At 34.0% G+C, this 16917-nt stretch overlaps 1 protein-coding gene across 3 annotated transcripts in view; it reads right to left on the bottom strand.

Moving 5' to 3' along the window:
* The window catches only part of LOC121375666 (probable phospholipid-transporting ATPase IA), an 84208-nt gene that overhangs the window by 21228 nt on the left and 46063 nt on the right, over positions 1-16917 (bottom strand). For all 3 annotated transcript variants that reach the window (XM_041503228.1, XM_041503230.1, XM_041503229.1), the window contains exons 18-33: positions 16571-16620; positions 15054-15123; positions 13946-14030; positions 12887-13026; positions 12223-12270; positions 11933-12023; positions 11106-11170; positions 10108-10197; positions 9449-9531; positions 8280-8463; positions 7532-7642; positions 5481-5555; positions 3647-3769; positions 2960-3038; positions 1900-1961; positions 181-237 (exon numbers count right to left, since the gene is read on the bottom strand). In XM_041503228.1, the coding sequence (XP_041359162.1) occupies positions 181-237; positions 1900-1961; positions 2960-3038; positions 3647-3769; positions 5481-5555; positions 7532-7642; positions 8280-8463; positions 9449-9531; positions 10108-10197; positions 11106-11170; positions 11933-12023; positions 12223-12270; positions 12887-13026; positions 13946-14030; positions 15054-15123; positions 16571-16620 (1413 nt within the window). The remainder of the gene's footprint in view (positions 1-180; positions 238-1899; positions 1962-2959; positions 3039-3646; positions 3770-5480; positions 5556-7531; positions 7643-8279; positions 8464-9448; positions 9532-10107; positions 10198-11105; positions 11171-11932; positions 12024-12222; positions 12271-12886; positions 13027-13945; positions 14031-15053; positions 15124-16570; positions 16621-16917) is intronic.

The following is a 16917-nucleotide window of genomic DNA, read 5'->3' as shown; positions in this document are numbered from 1 at the left end:
TTTAACATCCAACAAATATATATATGGCTAAAATATATACAATTACTCCTGTCCATTATTCTATTATCAACAACTAAAGTTTTCATGAACAATGTTTTATAATATGCTAGAAAGTAATGTTTGAAAGTTTAAAAACAAGAAGAATGAATATTTTGTAACATGTTTTACTATTCAGCTTACCAATGTCCAAGCACTTGTTTCCAAACCAGCTTTGAGACACACAGTGACAACAACATACTGAAAATACAATCAATGCATCATGGGTTTGTTTTATCAACATTTTAACTTAACTTAGTTCTACGTAGCCACATAACTAGGCCAAAATTTAAGATACGCATGCAGGTAGAGGCACTGATTTTTCACGATCACGGAAATACCTATCTGAAATGGAATTCCTGATTTTTTCCCCCCAAAACATTATCTACCTTTAAATAGTGCATTTTATTAATTAAAATTTATTTTCTGAACAAGAAATTATGGACATCGGCCTGTGCTATGCTACGATACTAATACCTTTGTATGTTATGCCAAATGTGTAATGTAACGCATCTAGACATTTTACCACTCATGTTTCCTTCGCTTGTTCCCGTTGATTTAACGGGGAAAACCGAACATTGTGAGCTAAAATTCTCAGATATTTACTCAAGTGAAAGATTTATTATATAGTGTTTGCCTATTAATTTATAATATTTGCCATATTTTCGATCTCACAAAGAAAATGCAGTATTTGCATACAGTATGCCAGGCTTTGTTAAAAATAAATGATACAAGTGAAGTGGTTTGTAGTGTGATCAGTTGTAATTATTTTCTGGATAGTTTTGTAAAGAAAACCGAGAATGTCCAAAGCCTGCATATTCACATGTTAAATTCCCGTTTTTACTGACATGTTTTTCCTCACTGCATATTTATTTATTTTATACTAGCAATTAATTGCAGTGTGTGTGTGCGTGCATGTGTGTGTGTGTGCACGTGTATGTGTGTGTGTATGTATGGCGTCAGACATATGATTAAGGACCACGCAGATATTGACAGAGGAAACCCGTTGTCATCACTTCATGGGATACTCATGTTTCGATTAGAAGCAAGTGATCTTTTATATGCACCATCTCAGACAGGATAGTACATACCATGGCCTTTGTTACGCCAGTTGTGGAGCACTGGCTGGAATGAGAAATAGCCCAATGGGCCCAATGATGGGAATCGACATGATGACAGAAACTAATGTCGAAAGAACACTGTAAGAACATTGGTCAGTTTAGACTTCTTGCCCACACCGATGATGATGCTTTCTTCCTTATTACGCCATTTCTGGTGGGATTCCGTGCTTCTGTGATCCATGAAAAATCGCTTAATAAGCAATTCCAAATTCACGGTTCGCAGATAGCATGGAAACACAGACATAGCTGGCACATTATTTAAATAATTCAAGGATTTACATATTTTACTGAAAACATACACGAAAAACATACATATGGAAACTTAGCTGAATTTGGACTGTTAATGAACCTTCCCCAAACCTCCTATTTTACTAGACTACTTGGAATAACTTATATACGATATTAATTAAAAAAAATGTTTGCCCATTTTCAATGATACTTATTTATGTTTGCCCTTATACCTGGCTACATGCACATATCCAAGCATGCTGTCATGGGCACACACTTCAGCTATCTGAGCTGTCTGTTGGGGAAAATTGTTAGTGAGAGAGGACACAGTGTAATGGTCTTACACCTCCAAACTGAACTGATAAAAATCTCACTCTAGGTCGCAAATAGTATCTACCATAATCATTATACCATCAAAATGACTCCATAAATGTCAAAATTTTAAATTTAACATCAGAATATTCAGAAGGAAGTCATCGAAAAAGTGATTTAATAAGAAATTTTTAATACTTACAGTGTAAACAAAATTTCCTAAGAATAAATAATCACCCACTTTGCCATTAGAAAAAGCAACATCTGGAAATAAAAATATAACATAATGAGTTTGAGATCACATTTCTAATCACACATACAATATGATTTAGCATTGAACACTGGTACATAACAGTTTGTAACAATAAAAAAACCCCACAGAAATAAGAGTGTTAATTAGTAGAAATGTAACAAAGACAGATGGTGGCAAATACGAGAGATATCACCTAAATAAATGAAGTAGCGAATAAAATATGTATTCACATCCACAACTCATTAGGAATGTAAGACTAGCTGAATGAAACTATGCAAACTCGTAATGTATGTACAAACTAACAGGTATTACATTCATTTCATTTCAACTTATTTTCGTGCTTATATCCAATTAAGGTTCAAACACGCTGTCCTGGGCACACACCTCAGCTATCTGGGCTGTCTGGTCAGGACAGTGGGTTAGTTGTTTAGTCGTTAGTGAGAGAGAAGAGGGTGTAGTGGCCTTACACCTACCCATTGAACCCTTAAGAACTCGCTCTGGGTTGGAGCCGGTACCGGGCTGCGAACCCTGTACCTACCAGCCTGTAGTCCGATGGCTTAACCACTGTGCCACCGAGGCCGGTCAGGTATTACATCAATGTACAAACTAACAGGTATTACACCAATGTACAAACTAACAGGTATTACACCAATGTACAATTTAACAGGTATTACACCAATGTACAAACTAACAGGTATTACATCAACATACAATTTAACAGGTATTACAACAATGTACAAACTAACAGGTATTACATCAATGTACAATTTAAAAGGTATTACACCAATGTACAAACTAACAGGTATTACATCAATGCATTGAATAGAATAGGAAGTCCATGAGCTTGATCTAAATTGTACAGTAAACATTATAACAATACATATTTGTGTATCTGGTGCTGTTAGTGGTGAATACGAATGCAGCTACGAAACAGGTCGCTTTTTTGTTCATCGGATATTTGAAAACATTGTAACATTCTTATTAAATAGAATAACAGGTAACTACATACCATTCTGCAATGACAACAGAGGTAACCAGAACAGAAGTATGGAATGAAATATTGAATTTCCTATCCAGAACCAAAAAACCTGTAAAACAATGAATAACAGAAATATTTAAACTCTCTTCAAATCAAACACATACAATAACATTATAATTAGGTTTCTATCTGCATGGTTTACAATCTTAGCACTATGTCTATGACATTGTAAAAACGTTATGACATGTGCTGTAATGGTATCATGGCCTATAACCGGTTTTTTAAAATGATATCATAGTGCTAAGATGGCTTCCAAAATCTGTAGCCTGGTGGCAACACTTGCGACATAACTTATCATTATAAAAAATATATATATATTATTTGTATCTGAATAGTAAACTAACATAAAACATTTCTGCATAATTGTAACAGGACAGATAGATACCATCTATTTTTACTGTTAATAAATGTGCTAATACAACAAAGATATTCTACTATTATATTTATTTCAATGATTTATTTTATTATTAGATAACGTTTACATACTTTTCTTCAATGATACACAAATATTTAACATTCACACTATCAGCAAACATGGAACTTGCTGTACAAAATGGTGACTGGATATATCTATTTTAATGGGTGGCAAGTCAAGTTTCCAAATAAAATCCTGTGATATCAACACATGACATATGTTTACAAATATGTATTACTTACCCTGACATTAAAAAATTTGCCTTTTTGAGAGTCTTTATAAAGATTTGGATTTTTCATCATGGTTTCGGCTGTACAGAATCGGTCAAAAAGTCCCATAGCCAGGGGTGGTGCAGCAGTGAATATCTACAAGAGTTTAAACATATCAGATTACTCACAACACAAAATGAGATGTCACTGAATTTAAACGTGTGCAATTACGGGGGAAAAAAGTAGACAAAATTTAACCAAATGACAACCTTGCAAAATGACCTTTACTTTGCCCTGGAGTCAAATTATTGGAGCCAGGTATGTGCATATCACTTGGAAAACACACATGCCAGATACGAAAACCAAAAAGATAAAAAAAATCACATTTCATAAAAATATAATTTGACCAAAGTTTTATGACAAGACTAAATAGCAGGCTTTTGAAAATTGTGAGAACGATCATATTGTTTGTGTGTTGCTCACACAAATATAATTATGTGTAACTTATTTGTTGTCTGTGCATTAAATTAAAGGCATCATTTACATGGACGTAACAGGTTACACACACACCCCAAAACCATGGATTATCTAAATGTATTTTTGTGTAACATTTTCAAATCTCAATTCTCAGAGGCCTAAATACTGTTTGTAAAACCCAACCCAACCCCATGAAATAAAAAAGCTCCACCCACCTGCAAAGGCATTAAACAAAAAACCAACCCCAGTAGACTGTATTTTTAATTAAAACTTAAGAGTCGAGAAATGTAATCATATAATGATCTTTAACCAGACTTTATGGGGTAAGACATCCATCTGATCACCAGGGCAGAAATGGTTATTTTCCTCATTCAACATTTCAAAAAACCCCACCACTTTTAATTTTGTTAATTATTCATTTCACTGATATAATTATAATTTATGAGAAATGTGAAATGTTAATGTACAGCTGCATGTAAAACAGGATACCATTACTGCCAGAAAAAAGTATAACACCTTCCTTCTGATTCTATGAAAATAAGACCCCCCCCCCCAAAACGCACCTTCAAACAAACCCAAAACAACAACCCCCCCCAAAAAAAAACAACCCTAACAAATAACCCCCTCCCCTCTCTTAAAATAACAGCAACACTTTATTTTTAACTGTAAAATGTAACTTTTAGCTCTGCAATTTAGCTCTGCATTTTCACAGTGCAAATGCTTAACCCTGATTAAAAAACCTCATGTATTTTTTATTGACAAAACATAAGTTCCGTATTAACTGTATTTTTGAAAAAATTCAATCAACTGTAGACATTGCGTAATTTAATTTCGGTTTTTAAAGCAAAAACATTATTGAATTAATGCATGTGCTGAAATCTGTCAAATGACTTGATCTCCACTGAGCAGACATGAACCAGAGCACTCCGTGTGACAATCCAGTACAGGATGTGATCTGAGAATACTTCATAATGATCAATGATAGTAGGAGAATTGCACACAAACACTACATCATATAATTAAAATGCACATCATGTATATCTATATAAGGTAGTATAATGGGATTAAAGTATTTAAAGTGAGGTACAGGGCTTTCTGCAAGGTAGATAGAAATGAATATCCATAAACAATATAAATACTTGGAAAACTTCTTCCCATAAACTGTTGGAATACATCTCAGTCAAAACCAATTCCCAGTTAACAAAATAATATTTTTTTTCTTTCAATCCAATTTTCTAAATACAAAGACCATGCACAATAGACTATAAACAAGCCTAAACCCCATGACAACTAACAATACTTGTCATCAACTGGATAACATCATAACACAAATTAATCAATAAAAACGCAAGGCAGGGTAGGTAACTCATGCAAGGAGTGTAATACATACCACATTATATAAACCAATACTCCAGCGCTCAAACAGAATCTGTCCTGAGAAGCCGTTGGCTATTTGAAACCAAAACTGTCAAAATAAAATGCACACAACACATACAGCACTGTACAATATGAAACAAGACATAGATTATATTCTATATGTCACAGACATGGATAATATTCTAGATGTCGTACATCAACTAAAACAACCTCATCTAAAGCACGACTACCATGCCAGCCTGGGCCACCTGTAGAAGGTAACACAATCTCTATAAACACAAAACTAAGACAGTTTGTAGTAGCCGACAACACACCGTTTACAAACACCAAGAGTGTCTCCTTGTAGTAACTAACATATTTTTGCCAAATGTTGCAGTTTATAGTTGCTACCAACACAATTTGTTAACACAGCCAGACAGCCTAGATTACTTGTTGGGATTTCTGGGTAGAAGTCTTTGCCATGATAAAATCCAAGAAGATCTGAAGATCATTTCTCTGATATGGTGTTAGACAAACAATCACATGAAGTTTTAAATAAAATGGATTAAATTTTTCATTTACAAGGATTTTAAACTACAGCTACTTGGGAGTCTAAAATATGGTTATTCTGACTTTTTGAGAAGAAAAAAAAAAGAGAGGAAACCTGCTGCTGCAAATTGGGCTACTCCCAATTATAAAGCAGTAAGGGAGCTTTTATATGCACTTTCCCACAGTACATATCACGACCTTTGATGTACCAATTATGTAGCAGTGGTTGGGACAAGAAAAAAACCTGAGTCCATCAACCCACATTGCTTCAGGTAAGCACTCTACCAATGTCCCCAAGATAGTATGGAATACAGTTTCGATACCTGTTTGTGATGTAACAAGTAAGTTTTGTGACTGTGGTGTGTAAACAGTATGTTGACATGCCACAAAATAAAAACATTTCTCATATACATTGGACCCGTTCGGGAATACGACAAAACAAAACACATATTGGCCATGGGACACGAGCCCCACATACCACGTTATAGAGACCCAACGTCCATTTCTCAAAGAGAATTTGTCCTGAGAATCCACTTACAATTGCAAACCACAGCTGAAATAACAAATGTTAGAAAGACCAAATATCTTCAACAATAAAATCTGGGCCCGTGCTTATAAATTTTTTAGAATCCAGACTCAATCTCTAATGACGTCACACACATACAATTTGTATGGCGTTGTCATGACATTACTGTCTCAGATTCTATTAAGAGACTCGAGTCTAGACTCTAAAAGGTTTATAAGAACCTGGCCTGGTACATCTCTGTCCAAAAAGAAAACAAAATTACAAATCCTGCCTGCGATATAAGGCTTGACCGAAAATCTGAAATGGTAACTACTACACACATTTTGATATGTCTACTATACCAGTATACCTTTCACTATATAAATAAAAGGTGCTATGCATCACAAAAACTATTTCACCAGCTCAACATAATTTACTTTAAGTGTAGCAGACCTTCTAACTGCAAAGAATGGGAAACAAATCATGTTTCGTTTGCTTTGATGTCAACAACTACACTCCAAGTTGTGATGTATCACTAACAGTAACTATCATTAAGTCACTATCAGTAACAGTAACTATCATTAAGAATTATTCTACATGAATATACCAGTAACTTATTAGTACTATAGTAGTAACATTTATTATTAAGAATGAATTCTAATGGAATACCAGACTAAGTATGTTATCGTTGAGAATCAGTTCTAAATAGATTATTTGCAACTGTTATTAAGAATGTTTTAAATGAATTACCAGTAACTGTTCACAGTAAGAATTATACCAGTTGATATTTTATTGAAGTAACATTGACTGACATAATTACACACACACACACACACACACACACACACACACACACACACACACAGACACACAGACACACACACACACACACACACACACACACACAGAGAATGGGTGCCAGGCTCAACTACCAAGAAATAAAAATATCTTAATATTGATTCAGCATACATTCCAATTTAGAACCTACATGCTATATATAAAATTCAGAATTAGTTGAATGGATATTTTACCTCAATAACGTACAGACAGATGTTCTTGTAGAAGGAATACAGAATGAGTTTACACAGTCGACTGTAACTCCACGCCCCATGCACCAAGAGAAGTTTTTTAAGGAAGCGGAACTGAAAAAACAAACAACAACCATTTTAGTCAGTTTGAGGCACCACAAACATTTAGAACACCAAAAATATATTGGATATATAGACACTGATACACAGGAATTGTAATTAATAAGTAGTTTTATTTTTTAGAAAGGCCTGAAACTTGTAATTACTATAATATCTGAAATGTCTGTTTTACACTCACCAGTTGCAGTTATTATAAAAGTGATATGCAAACAGCAATAATTGTACCAATCGAAAAGTGAAAAAATTAACTATCATAAATATCAAAACAATCCAATAAAAGATATCAGTTTCAATTACATGATAATATCCAAACAAGAAGAGTCCATTAATAAATTAATAGTAACAGTGACATCTGTAATTGAAACAATAAATATCAAGCGATAAAACTATAGTCCTTCACATAGGGATCGCTTTTTTTTAATACTATGAACTTTACTACAAGTTATTTATTTCTGAACAGAATGTTTTCTAAACTGCACACAAATGTGTCAAAAATGTTTTGTTATTTCCAAAAATCTTTTACTTTTCTTCTTACATCAAACCAAACTAAAATTATTTACAATTTTTTTTTACATAAGAGGATGGGACCATAGACTCAACCAACCATCACTAAGTAATATGTGAAACTCACCTGTGCGATCGCGTAGTCGGATGCACAGGCAGCCTGCAGACCTTCCAGACCACTGATGCCGATGCCAACATGAGCAGCCTGGATCATACCGACGTCGTTAGCACCGTCCCCTATTGCCAGCGTTATGGTTTTCTGTGACACCTTTACTAACTCCACCAGCTCTGCCTTCTGAATGGGGGAAACTCTGACAACAAATAGCAACTTAATTATGTTATACATTATACTTAATTAACAACTTTATAACACTAATAATACTCCAATAACAACTTAATTATGCTCCAAATTCTACTGTATACAAATAACTTAATTACACCCCATGTTCTACTACATACTAATAATAACTTAATTAAATATACATTCTACTATACTGAATGAATGCTTAACATACACATCGGCTATTGGGTGTCAGAAAACATAAGTATATGGAAGCACATTTTACTATACTCTGTTAAAAATATTATACCCTACATTCTACTATAATGCATGCAAGTTGTGGGCAAAGAAATGTTATTCTATAACCATCAGTAAAATATTAACAGGAATAAATTTCAAATTGTTATGCCATAATGTGAATAAACAGGCCTGAGATTTGAAAATAAGCATATCGCATTTCACTCTGAAAAACCCTTTGCAACGATGATGTTGTAAAATGCGTTACAGACAACTAACACTTGTGTGAGTAATAAGTGGATGAACAAAGGTTTGCACCATTTTCAGAGGTCTAATAAAACATGGACAATACATTATGTTAGAGACAAATTGTTATTTTGATACAAGGTTAAGACCCCAACATAGTCCATTCCTTGACGTGGTGAGGGGACTTGTATGTCTCAGTGACCCAGAGAGCTATGCCAGCAGGAGCTTTGCCTTCTGTTAGGGAAACCCAAGCTGGACTGGTCAGTGGGTAGAGGCTAGACTGATATGGAATAAGGGGGAGGTAAACCTAACAGAAACCTTGAGTGTTAAAGTCAGAGATATTGGGCCGCATGGAACGCACTCTAACAGACCACAATACCACGTATTAACAGCTATTATGACTACATACAAGGTTGAGAGAAAGGAAACACATTGCTGTTTCTTTGTTGATGTGAAGTAACAAAATGGCTGATCTATACTTATAAGAAAGGATTGATGAAAATAAATTTATTATGTTATCTTTGAGAACCTACCTGCAGCAAATGACAGCTTTACACGAAATAGCAATATCAAGAAAGTCCTGCCGACAATCACATGACAAAGCATACTTCAAAGTCTGCAAGAATATAACAATCACAAAATCTAGTAACTTAAAGAAAACAGAAAAGAGCTACAACCAGTTTAACAAGAAATTCATTTTGTGGAATGGGAAGCAATCAATGCTTTATAAATTTTAATTTGGAAGCAAATGCTAGACATTGAGAAGCATGTCTAGAAATTAGTCTTGAAATTATACTTTTTAATAGCCTTATAGACCAATCAAAGTTCTTTCAATAGCAATGCAGAAGACACACATGGAATTATCGCTCTGCAAAATGAGGAATCCTGGATGTACTTGAGATACTGTCAACAAAAATACAATGGAAAAGTAAATCCTGCATGTGAAACTTATTACCAGAAAGCAAATTGTGCATAACGTCAATTTTGAATCTTGTTCCAAAGCCAACCAAATCATATGAAGAAATAACAACTAAGTTAGACATTAGATGCTAGATTGTACCTGTGACTATAAGAATGAACATAAGCTGATGTTGTATGAAGTCAGGTTTTTGGGTTTCTGTAATTTTCACGAACATAGCTTGTTACTACTAAGAAGTATTATGCATCCATGTACATATAAAAAAGTTCCTACCTTGCCATCAATAACGAGTCCGACATCATTCTCCTTCCCAATGGCATCACCAAACTCTTGTTTCTTCTTGATCAAAGCATCGCGAGTTGACTGAAAGACAAAGAACAAAAGGTTTTTGATATACATATCTCATCACACAAACAAAACAATAATTAACAAATGAAAGAAGGGTAGAGCTTTTTAGTGAAACCTAAGATGTTTGTGAAAATAAAAATGTGATACTGAAACCATTTTCAATCAAATGCATGTGCAAGTTTAGTTTTCGGTAACCCATTCTTTGCTCTCCATTAAAATATTATATTGGGAAGGTTTAGCATAGAAATGAGGAATTTTCAGTGCTACTTCCTTTTGGGAAGGGGCCTATGTTAGGACTCACAGAATACCTGGTGTTCTTAGTGTCCATAACCATTATATATCTAAAGTCTGAACCAAATTGTTACAACTACGATAAATTACTATCTTACCTTTAATTACTGTTAAGATTTTTTCTACATTTTGTCCAGACAGAATTTGTAAAAAAACCCATCACACTGACATAGATTCCACATATTAGAAAGTAACCATGTCACCTATATTGATTTCTTGAGATCTCCTAGGACAAAAAACATGTGATTTTTTGCCATCTGCAATTTTACTTTTTTATGGAATAGTCTTGAAGAGGGGTGAAAGTCTCCGAAGAATGTGACATAATTAATATGATGTCATGATGACTGCCTATACCATAAGACATGACATAATGTTGTTAGATTATGTCACATCCTTTCACCCCTCTAGGATAGTATTCCATAAAACATAATGGCAGCCTACATGTTTTGTCCTAGAAGATTTCAGCAAAGTTGATATAGATGACATGGTTACCATCTAGTATGTGGATTATAATGGGGTTTTTTTCAAAATTTCTGTCAGGACAAAATGTGGAGAAAAGGCAATTAAAGGCAGGAGAGTAATTTATCATAGTTATTAATAATTTGGTTTGTGTATGTATGGATTATACTTACATCAAGACAGTGTTCGTTAATGATAACCAAGTCCAAGTTCTGTGTAAGCAGTTTACATGAAAAACCTGTCATACAAAGTTTAACAAATTAACAAACATGTCATAGAGAAATTATTTGCAATAAGAGAGGAAAATTAGAAAAATAAATTATTTAATAACAAGGACGGAAAATTCAATATTAAGCATCTGACAAACATTAGTTTAATATGCAAATTTAAGGTAAAGGAAAAAGCAATATACGAAATCCTGATATATCAAGAAAAAACAAAGACTACACAGAGTACAAAACCTATAACATAAGAACAGTGGCAAAATATACATTGCACAGAAATATGAGGTTGAATTCAATAATATTTTGTCACTGAGACTTATAAAAGTATTTTAACAAAAAGATATCATGTTAAAACTATGTTATATACACTGTCAGTGGAACCATTGGGCCATTTCTCATTTCACCCAGTGCTACACAACTCCTTAACAGAAGCTGTGGTATGTACTGTCCTGTTTGTGGGATAGTGCATATAAATGATCCCTTGAAAGAGTAGCCTATGGTGTGGTGACAGCTAATTTCCTCTCTCATTATCTACTGTAAAACGTAATTAAAATGTGTTGAGCTCATCGTTAAATAAAACATTACTTCCTTCTTTCTATGTCATTTAGTAAAAAAATTAATATATATATACACATATATCTAACAACATTAACCAAATGTTTTTTAGTTTAATTAAGATTTAAATTTATTTAACTGATTCCAACAAACATGCAAGGAAGATGAGAAAAGGGAAAGAGAAAGAGAAAGAGAAAGATTTCCGAAAGATCGTCTCTCACCAATATTGATGGCAGTTTCTTGCTTATCACCAGTCAATACCCAGATCTTGATGGAAGCCTTAGCCAGGGTGTCTATCGTTTCTGGAACTCCCTGTTGAACAGTGTAGAAAATAACCCATAATATACAGAAAATCAATCAATTTTAATGTATAATTTCTGAAATGTTGATGAACAGCCTACTCGTGCTGATAAATTATGATATCACAAGACACTCAGGGAGTATCCTTTATTTATCTGATACATTAATCTAATGACAATTTTGCTTTACATGAAAAGAACTCACTACTTACATCTTGAAGTTTGTCTTCGATTGCTGTGGCACCAAGAAGCTTCAAGTTCTTAAATGTGAAAAGAAACCAAGTTAATTTACAGATCTGAAGACCATGCTAGAAAATGCATTATAAATACAAACATGTAGACATACTTTAGAATGACAAATAATTTTTGCTAGCAACACATATACTAAAAAACCCCAAATGTAAACATTTATTTTATTCCTGAATAGAGATAATGATTATAAATGTACAAACTACAAATGATTATATTGTAAATGCTGTATGTCTACAGTTATAGCCTGTTCTTAATACAAGAGAACAGTCACAATCTTGTGTTGCCAAACCCTGCAATTAAGAAATGCCCACGGCAAAAAACATGCCATTGAAAAAACAAAAACATAAATAGTCCAAGTCAAAAACGTGCCGTGCAGAACTAACCTGCATGGCATTGCCGATTGCCATGAGCAATTGCAGGGGTTGGTTGCATAGTTTAAACATATAGATATAACTAAAACCTAACTATGTATAACAAACAATCATTAGCAATTGACTGCTGGCAAAATGAGAATATAATGTATATGGCTTTTGAAAAAATAGCTTCTTGATATTTCTTCGTGGAAGGGTATGTTGTGGAAAACAGGTTCAAAAGAGAGACAAGGTGATAAAAAGTTACAATTACCTGTTCGATGAGTTCAGCTGCCTCCTCCAGTTTCTTGTCTCGGTTCTGTATGGACGTGCTGGCCTTGTAGTACGTGTGGCGCCACTCCTCGTAAAACTCTTCGGAAATGTCCGCCACAGCAATACACAGAGTACGAAGACCTGGCGATAGATCATTTTGCACAAATCAAAGAATTTTCAACTTTTTTTTAGTCCATACTGGACGAATCAAAGAATTTTCAACTTTTGTTCAGTCCATACTGGACACATCAAAGAATTTGCTACTTTTTTCAGTCCATACTGGACACATCAAAGGATTTGCTACTTTTTTTCAGTCCCTACTGGACATATCAAAGAATTTGCTACTTTTGAATTTGCAACTTTTTTTTCAGTCACTATTAGATGATTTCTACACAATTTTTTAAATGTAAGATTTTTAATTCTAGACTTTATAGCTATATGTATGTATTCAGTTTGAGTCTACTATACCACTGCACAAATTCACATGCTATTAAGTCTCATTTAAACTATCCAGATGTTCATATTTCTTGTTTTTATATTTTTGGACATCTAGTCTGAGTACAGGCTACAATAATATTAAAGTAGGTAAGTCTATCTAATATTGTAAACTTATGGCCAGTATGTTCTGTTATGTGATTTGTTAATTATATTGTTTTCTGGGCATTAAATAAGACGGTAATACTCACATAGCTAATGACATCATTAGAAAGTGGGACAGGCCAAGTTAACTGCTTATTGGTCTACGGTTAGATTGTAGCCATGTAATTCTTTCAAAACACATGATACATTCAATTGGTTCTGTGGAAAAAAATATTTTAGTTTACAATGGACATATCCATATGGAGTTTTTAGATTTGTTTGATTATTGTCTATTTGATGTTTCATTTTTGACCTTAGGGTAATGCGTTTGGTTAAATATGACATTTGTAGGCAATAATAACACTTGCAAATCTAAAACCTCCATATGGTTATCTCCTCATTAAATTGTTTTATTTAGGACTGGCAAGTTTCACCAGAACACACAGTTTTACTGTCAACTTGAGTGTACTGCAATACTGACCAGTTGTAGCGAACTCCTCGAGATGCTGTAGTGTGATGTCTTTGTACAGCTGTGTCTCGTGCAGTCTCTCGTAGATCACAGTGTCCTGAAACAATGTGTGCATAACTTGATGAAGTCATGTTCATGTGTCAAAACTCTCAAACAATCACAGCAGGTCAGTCAGTCAATTTGTTAACACAAATAACAGTAAGACATTTTTTTCATGATTTGGTTATACAGTGAAATGCCTCAAAACCAGAGGCCTAATTGACAAAGGTCTCTTAGGCTCTACTAGACAACAAAGCATCCTCTTTGCAAGTCTTTCAGCACTGCACTGCAAGATCGCAAACTTGCGAGAGTTTAGTGAATTAGGCCACTGATCCTTTATAAACAGGAATTCTCTCAATATTGCAAGTTTGTCATGATCTGTTATTAAATATCAGTACAAACCAAAACCTCTCTAAACTGGATTTCCCTTAAAACCAGACATTGTACTTGGTCCCATGGGTGTTTGGTTTAGAGGGGATTCACTGTAGTAAAACATACTGTGTAAGATTACTGTAACATTCCTGTAGTTTATAAATGTTAGAATTTGTTGCTACCATTTGTGTTGACAAAATGAACAACTATAACACTTTTTAATTTTTTTATGATTCTTGTGAAGTTTTAAACTCATTTCCGTTTCGTGTTTCAACCATTATTTTCTCATATTTGTTTATTTCTTAATAAACCAAAACTCTCACTGAAACTAACATCTCTTGTGAGATTAAAACAAATCCATTTTATTAACGGACCAAGAGAAACTCCCGGTATTGAGGAAATTCCGGTTTACAGACGGTCCGGTTTTGAAGTGTTTTACTGTATAACCCAAATCAATTCTGTTTTATTTTTTCAACCATTATTTCCTCCTACGTGATTATTTCTTAATAAACCAAAATTAATCATTAAAACAAGAAAATGTCTTCTAAAATGCCTTCTGAGATTAAAACAAATCCATTTTATAAATGCACAGTCTAAGAAATAAAACCAAGTTGAATGTTTCTTGAAACCATTATTTAAAACAGTAATCATAGCTGGGTGTCTGGTAACATGATATCTGGGAGAAACGAGTCAATACAAACATACTTACAGCTCCTTTTGTATACAGCTTAATCTTTCCTTCAGGAGTTCGAACAACAACAGACATCCGTTTTCTGTCACTGAAACAACACACACAAAAATAAGAAACAAAAGTAATTCATAAAACATCCAATCAAATATGTGGTAGCAGTTAACTACAATCAAACTTAGATAATTTTAACTTTAGCCAAACACATATTATAAACTTAGTGACAGTTTACAGTGTTGTTCTTGGAAAAATCCTCCTCCAATAAAATGTTAAAGTTTGTTTTATTTAATAACACCATAAGAGCACATTGATTTATTAATCATCGGCTATTTGATGTCAAACATTTGGCAATTTTGACAGTCTTAGAGAGGAAACCCGCTACATTTTTCTGTTAGTAGCAAGGGATCTTTTATATGCACCATCCCACTGACAGGATAACACATACCATGGCCTTCGATATACCAGTCGTGGTGCACTGGCTGGAACGAGAAATAGCCCAATGGGCCCACTGACAGGGATCGATACCAGACCGACTGTGCATCCAGCGAGCACTTTAGGTAGTACTAAACCAAATAACTTCTGGCTGGGTCAAAGTTCGAGGTGCACCCAACTTTTGATAGAGAAGTGAACACCACAAGTCCTGTGATTGGTTATAAATGTGAGTGTATTGGTTGTAAAAGTAAATATCTTCAGGAGTTTTATTTTAAAACATTTTGTTGTTTAATATGACATATTGCATTTGTACAAAACTGTGTGCAATATATATGCCTTTTGAGGTGTACATTATATTAGGTTGCACTGTAGAAACAACAGTTTCAGTGAGGTTGTCAGTTTATGTCAGAATACACCACACCCTGGTTGTCATAAAGGCACATAGCTGGACATTTTTGAAAAATTTATGTTATCAGTATAGGTAGTACTAAACCAAATAACTTCCGGCTGGGTCAAAGTTCGAGGTGCACCCAACTTTTGATAGAGAAGTGAACACCACAATTCCTGTGATTGGTTATAAATGTGAGTGTATTGGTTGTAAAAAATAACAGTTTCATCTGGGTAAAAAAAATATGCAATTTTATTTCATCTAGTACCAATGTGTCAAGTAGCCTTGTGCTTGAAACATGTATGGGGTACCTGTAAAAAAAAGTACTCGAATTTTTTGCGGAACTAGGGTAGTCATAGACGCTACCCGTTATCTCAGAAACGAGCAGTTTGACCCCCTATTTTTTCTGATTCACTTTAAGTGTGAGGGGTGGTAGTATTTATATCCATGGCATTTATGTTGATTGATACGCTGCAGGTAGGAGTTTTAGCCACAAATGTTACTATTGTCTATGGGATCTGATTTGGTAGTATACACCCTTTACCACTGTGCTATGTCCTACCCCTCAATATCCAATATACCTAACTGTAGGATACGGCTAAAATTAATAGTAAGTCCACTAGTTGTGCTCAACTGGACTGTTCTAAATGTTTCAATGTTTAAACAGACAATGTAAAACATTTTTTACTATGTAACATAATACAAATAGCTGTCTCACCTTGTAAATTCAAGGACATTCAGAATTTCATAAGTTTCAGGTATTCCAAACTGCAATCAAGAAAGAACATTGCTGATAAATTTTAAAGGTTTAAAAAATTAGAAAAACCTTGGACTACTATCCTAGGGGAATATGCCATTGTTTGACATCAGGTTAAGTAAAAATGTAAGGAAATGTTTTTTATCTAACGACACACTCAACACATTTTATTTACGGTTATATGGCGTCAGAGGTTGAGTAGAAAGAAAAAAAATATATAGTAATAAATATGTCATGCTAAAATATTTATTATGAGGTAAAGAACCATAGAACTATTACATGCAATAGAATGCAAAATATGGTAAAAA

The sequence above is a fragment of the Gigantopelta aegis genome, chromosome 6 (genome assembly GCF_016097555.1).
Source record: "Gigantopelta aegis isolate Gae_Host chromosome 6, Gae_host_genome, whole genome shotgun sequence".
NCBI lineage: Eukaryota > Metazoa > Mollusca > Gastropoda > Neomphalida > Peltospiridae > Gigantopelta > Gigantopelta aegis.
The sequence above is the reverse complement of the archived record's forward strand: the minus strand, read 5'-3'. Positions and strand labels throughout refer to the sequence as shown.